General features: G+C 43.0%; 1 protein-coding gene across 3 annotated transcripts in view; it reads left to right on the top strand.

Annotated features, from left to right (window-relative positions):
* The window catches only part of C2cd3 (C2 domain containing 3 centriole elongation regulator), a 103,745-nt gene that overhangs the window by 18,082 nt on the left and 78,543 nt on the right, over positions 1–7,120 (top strand). For 2 of the 3 annotated variants that reach the window (XM_021219180.2, XM_029542648.1), the window contains exons 4-7: positions 872–1,095; positions 1,776–2,023; positions 6,027–6,159; positions 6,612–6,701. In XM_021219180.2, coding sequence (XP_021074839.1) covers positions 872–1,095; positions 1,776–2,023; positions 6,027–6,159; positions 6,612–6,701 — 695 coding nt within the window. Of the gene's footprint in view, positions 1–122; positions 196–871; positions 1,096–1,775; positions 2,024–6,026; positions 6,160–6,611; positions 6,702–7,120 lie in introns of those variants that run through there. The other variant, XM_029542617.1, reaches the window with a different exon arrangement.

Below are 7,120 nucleotides of genomic sequence, written 5' to 3' on the forward strand. Positions count from 1 at the left end.
AAAAAAAAAAAAAAAAAAGAATGTAAGCTAACTCTGTCATTTCTTTATCAGAACCTCAGACATGTTGGACATGAATGCCATACCTATGGCACTGTGCTACTCAATCTTTAGAAAACTAGAGAATATGGTTCATGCCTTCAAGGGATGCATAATCTGTCAATGTGATAAGTGAAAGATGGAAATGTGCACTACTAGGTGTGTATCACCACATATGGCCTCTGCTTTTTTTTCTTTCCCCCCTTATTCTTCTACTTAAGATAATGTACATTTCTGATAGAGTAGTGTCATCACTGAAGTGTGTCTGAATGGAACCCAGCACTTTGCTGGCCTATAGGGAAGTATTCAGTAGTAAATAGTGTCTGTATTGGTGGGCAGATAGAGAGTGGGGAGAAAGGCAGTGGCCTTGACATCATTACCCAAACATAAAGAATCCCGCTGGAGTAAACAAAGGCACACAGTAGTGAATAGAGAGTGCTCAGAGGAAACCAGAGGCAGTTGGCCTGTCTCAGTCAGAGGGATGAAGGAGTCCCCGAAGCCTAGTGAGAAAGGATTTTGAGGTAGGCAAAAAGCGAGACCTAGTCTTGTGAGGAATGCTATCAGACAGGGAAATCTTTGTTTTTGTTTTTTGTTTGTTTGTTTGTTTTTGGTTTTTGTGTTTTGTTTTTTCAAGACAGGGTTTCTCTGTGTAGCCCTGGCTGTCCTGGAACTCACTCTGTAAACCAGGCTGGCCTTGAACTCAGAAATTCTCCTGCCTCTGCCTCCCAAGTGCTGGGATTAAAGGCTTGTGCCACCACCGCCCGGCCAGACAGGGAAATCTTACAGTTAGTTACTGGAAGCTGAAGAAAATTTGTTTTGTTTCATTCTCTTTCAGGTCTCACTTGCGCTGGAGCCTCTGTCAGAAACTTACGACAGCTACAAACCTCTTCCTGCCACTGACGTGACAAAAAATGTGCTTTTATCTGAGCGAGAACTCAGAGAGAATACTGAATCCAGCAACAACCAGTCTATGATCCCGTCAAGGTCTTGTAGGGTACCTGCCATCAAAATTGATGGGAAAGAATTAGCAGGCAACAGCAGCAGGTCAACCACACCAAGGTAATGATCCCATCTCCAAGTCTCTATGCCTGCCACTCTTACGGCTCTCATTCTGTGTCATCTGTGGTAGACTGAAAAGCTGAAGACAGAAGCACAGCCACTCTCTCAGCAGATAGCTCCTAAGGTCCCACTGCCAGCCTGGCTGGATGCCAGGAACCGGCACAGAGTGAACAAGACACAACTCCTGGGACTCCGGGAGAATGCATGCTTAGCATGCCCCAATTACAGCAGTCACAAAACCACCATTTTAAAGGACTGCTCACAGTCCCATAGAGAAGCCAATGTGCACATGTGACTAAAAGGTTTGCTGATACTGTCTGTGAGGGGAAAGAGGGAAAGGGAATTATTTTGTGAAACAAAATGAAGTATGAGAAACAGATATTTATCTTAAGTAATTACTTGTAAATAAAGCATTTGCATTGTATCAGAGTCTATATAGACACACACATACACATTCCCTTTCCCTGTGTGCTGGTGTCTACTTTGTATCACTTAAGGAACAACCCACAACTGTGATCAAGATTTTCTTATAAGGAAATTAAAAGCACACAAAATCACACTGCAGAAGAAGTCACCTGTGCTAAAGCCCCAGCTTCAGTGCCCTCTCTGATCCCCCTGACTCTGTGGAGGTGGATTCCCAAGATGGGGTGTAAGCTGCTGACAGTGTTTCTTTCTAACAGGGGAAAGGACCACTTGTACTTTGCAGAGAACTCCGATGCAGTAAATGGTTCTTTGTGTGGACTACAGCAGCACCTTAGTCACGGGACGAATGTAGAGACTATAACTCTGAGGGGCAAAGCCCCACAGAAGCAGCTGTCCCTCCTGAACAGCTCTGAGTTTCAGCCACAAATGAGTACAGTCGCCAAGAGTCACAGTGACTCATGCATCTTGTCTTCAAACACCCGCCCTGCAAAGGACCTTCTTTCAGGTATGTGTCTGTCACCTAAAACGAGGCTGCATTTATTGGGGTTGCTCTGCTTGTTAGCCGGGCCACAAAGGGAAGCCAGACTTCCCTGTGAACTAAATAGCCAAATAAAAGTGTGAGACTTGGTGTGATCCAGGGACTCTTGTAAAGGCAGCTCTACTAAACTGCTAAGTGATTACTACTTGGATGTTTTTACTTTAAATAAGAAATTGGCAGTGGTGTGTGTTTGTGGGCTACAGTAAGATGTTTTGGGATGTGTATACAGTAGGTAGCGATCATATCACCTGACACGAGTCATCTCAGGCATTTATCATCTGTGTTAGGAATGTTTCAAATGTCCTTTATGGTGCTAGTAAAATGGCTCAGCTTCTTCCTGCCAAGCCTTGCTGACCTGAGTTTGATCCCTGTGACCCACGTGAGTTAGAGAGTTGACTCCTACAAGTTGTCCTCTGACCTCCACACGCATTCAGGTGATATGCTCCTCCTATACCCACTGCAGGCGCACATGCTCAGACACACAGGCACTGATGTAATTTTAAAAACAAAATGTTCTTTACCAACTATTTTGCTACATTTTTTTGTCAACTGCAGTTATCCTATGATGCTACGGAACACTAGATGTTACTCCCTATCACCTTGTACCTGCCGGTTTTTCCCTCCCTACCCTCCCATGAATGATAACCTCTCCTGTATTGTCTGATTAGGGATCAACTTTCAAACTCCCACAAGTAAACGAGAAGATAGGATGTTTGTCTGTCTATGCTTATTTCCTTGGAAGTCCTCCAGGGACTTGTTATTCACCCAGGTGCACCTGGTAATGTGTAAATAGACCCTTACTTTACAAGTTTGGATATGAGGGTAAAGCTCTTCTTACAATCTTAGTCTTTATTTGTCCCCAGATGATTTAAGGCAGCTAGGGTGGTACCAAATTCATTTGCTATTCTTCATGAGGACATTCAGTGCTGCAGGTGATCTTATTGCTTAGAACTGGAGTTAAATTCTATTGTAGTATTTGCAGTACTGCAGAATACCACAGAAGTAGGAGAGAAACGATTTGTTCCTGCATATGCTACTGTTCTCAGTACTGTGATCAGGTGACAGGAAGGTTGACTTTGGGTTATGGTTTGAGATAGAATATTATTGATCCTGGCAGGGAAGGCATGAGCCAGTTGACCGCACTGGGTCCTGCGTCAGGACATAGAGAGAGGACAGGAAGTGGGGCCAAGGCTAGAAAAGCTCAAGGCTGCCCTGGTGGTCCACTTTGTCCAGCAGGTTTCCATTGCCAAGTTCTACAACCTTGTAAAACAGTGCCCCCAGCTTGGAACCCAGAGTTGAAGGCCATGAGCAAGCCTGTGGAAGGCATGTTCCATTCGAGCCCCAATAGAAAGCCTGTGGGAGTAGCACATGGGACCTTGGGACAGGGCATGGTGTGCAGCTAGCTACCTTTGTTATTTCTGTGACAGCAAGAGCACGGCAGGAATGTGTGTCACTCCCACTAATACAATCTGAAGGAGATGGCTTATAAATAACAACTTAGATACATATTTTACATGATTAGGGACATGTGGTCTTCTATTTTTACTGATGGGAATCTGGCCCATGATGATCTGCATACGTACACTCTACCACTAGGTTATGTTGTTTATATCTTTCATTTGAAGTGTCTTAGGAATCTGTTTTTAAAAATATACTCTAGGGTTAGGGTTCAGTGGATAAAGCACTTCCCATGAAAGCTGGGAGACCCAGGTTCAATTCCTGGAGCCCACATTAAGGTCGAAGGAGAGAACTAACTGCTGAGGGTTGTCCTCTGACCTCTGCATGCACACCATGGCACATGTGGGCCTGCACTCACACACATACACCACATACACACAAAATAATAATAAATGCATTATGTAAGTATGTGTGTGTGTGTGTCTGTGTGGGTTTGTGTCTGTGTGTACACAAAGATTATAAGCCATTAAATTTAGTCTTTTCATTTGTCCATTTATAAGGAAAAAAATTATCCATTACTCTTGGCACCTGATCATCTTGTACCTGGACTCTTTTGTGTGAACTTATGTACCAGACTTTGAAGAAGGCATTTGTTTATTAGTTTATATAGCAACTACAAAATGTTTGGCACTCTTCTATATGTCAGGGATGTAGCAGTTTTAAGTTTTCCTTTAAAAAGACAAACTAAGCCGGGCAGTGGTGGCACACGCCTTTAATCCCAGCACTTGGAAGGCAGAGGCAGGTGGATTTCTGAGATCAAGGCCAGCCTAGTCTACAGAGTGAGTTCCAGGACAGCCAGGGCTACAGAGAGAAACCCTGTCTCGGGAGAAAAAAAAAAAAAAAAGACAAACTAGATACATATATATGTTAGATGGTGGTAATAACAGTGGAGGCAAATTAAACAAGGAAGATGACAGGAGAGGATACTAGTTTTGCAGAAATTGGCAAAGGCCTCCTTAAGAAAATAGCAAAGTTGGACATGGTAGCACATGCCTTTAATCTCAGCACTCAGGAGGCAAAGGCAGTCAGATCTCTGTGAGCTCAAAGCCATCCTGATCTACAATGCAAATTCAGGACAGCCAAGGTTATACAGAGAAACCCTGTCTCAGAAAGAGAAAGGGAGGAGGAGAGGAGGGAGGGAAGCAAATGGTCTGAAGAGAATTAGAAGCATAGCTCAGTGATAGGATGTTTGCCCTGCGTGTGTAAGGCCCCACAGACATGACAGAGAGGGAAAGGGGATGGGAGTTCCTTCTAAGGAAGCTACCGTACAAGAGCTACCAAGAAGAATTTAACCGGAAGGCAACAACAGCTCCCATTCACGAAGCATCACTAAGTACATACTCTCCTTGCCAAGTATTTTAGATTCAGAATTTTATCAATAAACCACAGGTGTTAGAGATGATTAGCCTCACTTAAAATTTTCCTTTTACGTGTATTTGTGCTTGTGAGTGCAGGCATATGTGTGCTATGGCACATGTGTGAAGATGAGAAAATAACTTGTAAGAGTTGGTTCTATCCTCCAGCCGTGTAGGTTCTGAGGATCAAACTCAGAGCGATAGCACAGCAAGCGCCCTTCTTGAAATGTCACAGTGGTAAATCTGAACACTTGAATAGCAATTGTGAGACTCAGAAGCAGATAGAATATGCAGTGTGACCAACCTTAGATAAAGGGGTATTCAGGTCCAGCATAGAAAAGAATGGATTAAAATTTCATCACACTACTCAGAATAATGCACAAATTAAACTTGGAATACATTATTTCCATTTAATGTTTTTGACTGAAATTTCAGAAAGTGAGACCATAGACAAAAGGATGCTTGCAGTACAGATGTCATATGTGTGACTCGGGCAGGGTACTTACCCTCTCAGAGGGATGTTGCAGGGTAGAGAGAGTGATGCCTGGCACATGGTAAGGACTTGTAAGTGCCCTTTGCTATTGCTGCTGCTACCTAAGGGATGGGGGGACTTCTACTTGTCAAAATATCTGAAGCTGTGGGTTCATCTCTTTTTCCCATCATCCTGCTATGACAACTTAACTGAGTCATGGGCTTCATTTTAGCATTCTCGTTCATGAAAATACAAATTTAGACTAGATCATTACAGGTATGACTGCTTTCCACAAGTTTGGCTAACATAGTTGTCAGTGTTTCTTGGTTAAGAATATTAAAACTCTTATAGATAAAAGAATAAGGTATCTGGTTATAAAAAGGAATCATAGCCACCATTAAGCCCATTATGTACAGACGCAGTTGGGAGACATAACAACTCCCACAGTAAGATCAGTCTCTCTGGGAAAGAGTGTTTGTTTACTCCTTGGTGTAACATCTCTAACACAAGGCAGACGCCAAGCAAACAGTGTTGTTAAGCGAACATCCTCAAGGAATTGCCAGACTAATGGGAGAACAGATGCAGAGTCCACTGCAGAATTGCCCCGAGGAGGACAAGTACTGGCTATTGAAGCCCTTTCTGCTGGAGTTCAGATGTTTGCATTTTCTGTTTTTCCTGCCTTCAGCTCTTTTAGAACAAGGCAATAAGCTGCGGAATGCCATGTTGATTTCTGCAATGAACTCCAACCCAGATACTAGTATGCTGCTGGACAAAGTCCCTCCACCTATGACAGAAGATATTCCCAGATCATCAGCACTGTAAGTTAGGGACATGCACAGCCCCTGCAGGTAACTTCCTGAGCTGTTGACTTACCTCCTTTTTTGTTGTTCTGAATGGGATAATCTCGGGAACATTCAGCAAATAATTTTTAGTGTGCTGAGCCTACAGTAGAAGGCTCACCAAACTTCAGAATCTGACACCTAGCTCTGATGTTGCTAAATATATAAATGGATAAATTCTTCACACTCTAAACTAGAATGCCTGTATATAAAATGAAGATTTTTTCCTCCTCCCTTCATAAATGAAATAGGATTCTGATGTTGGGAAGAACTTTGCAAAGTGTAAAGTTTTATATACATTTAAGGCAAGTAAGTCTAAAAATGCTAAATTTTCTAAGTCAGACTAGTGCCTTCTACTTTCTTAGCTTGGATAGGATTTATATTTTTCCCGTTAGCCATTGTGACAGTATTTTCCCACCCCTTGGTACCAGGAACTCATCTGAGAATCAGTCGAAAGGCCACAGTGCAGACCACCTTCTCCCCTCGGCTGACACCAGAGCTATACAGCTGCTGTTGGGCAGGTAAATGTCCTTTCTAGCTTTCTTTCATTAGAGCTTCTTCCTGGCCATTGAGTTCATTGTTAGCAATACGTCCTTGGCCTCGCTCCTTTCTGGGTCCTTAAACTAGGACTGTTTACCCACTAAATAAAAAGCCAATGGGTAGCCTGTTCTTTGGGCTAAGCCAGTGGATAGCCTGTTTTTTTGGGCTTTGCTTACAAAATGGCCTCCAATCCAGCTTTCTGTTCTTGTCTCCCCGCTCTTCTCATCCGTATTAATGTGGTGTGATGGATTAGAGTCAAGTTGAAATGTGATGTTTGTTACTTAGCATTGAGGCCTTAGGCACTTAGCTACAGAAGCACCAAAAGAACTTGAAAACTTTGCAAAGCTGCAGTGAGGATAAGAAATGATGTAATATAAAGGAGTTAGCCCTGTGTTAGCAC

This window comes from Mus pahari, chromosome 1, assembly GCF_900095145.1.
Source record: "Mus pahari chromosome 1, PAHARI_EIJ_v1.1, whole genome shotgun sequence".
NCBI lineage: Eukaryota > Metazoa > Chordata > Mammalia > Rodentia > Muridae > Mus > Mus pahari.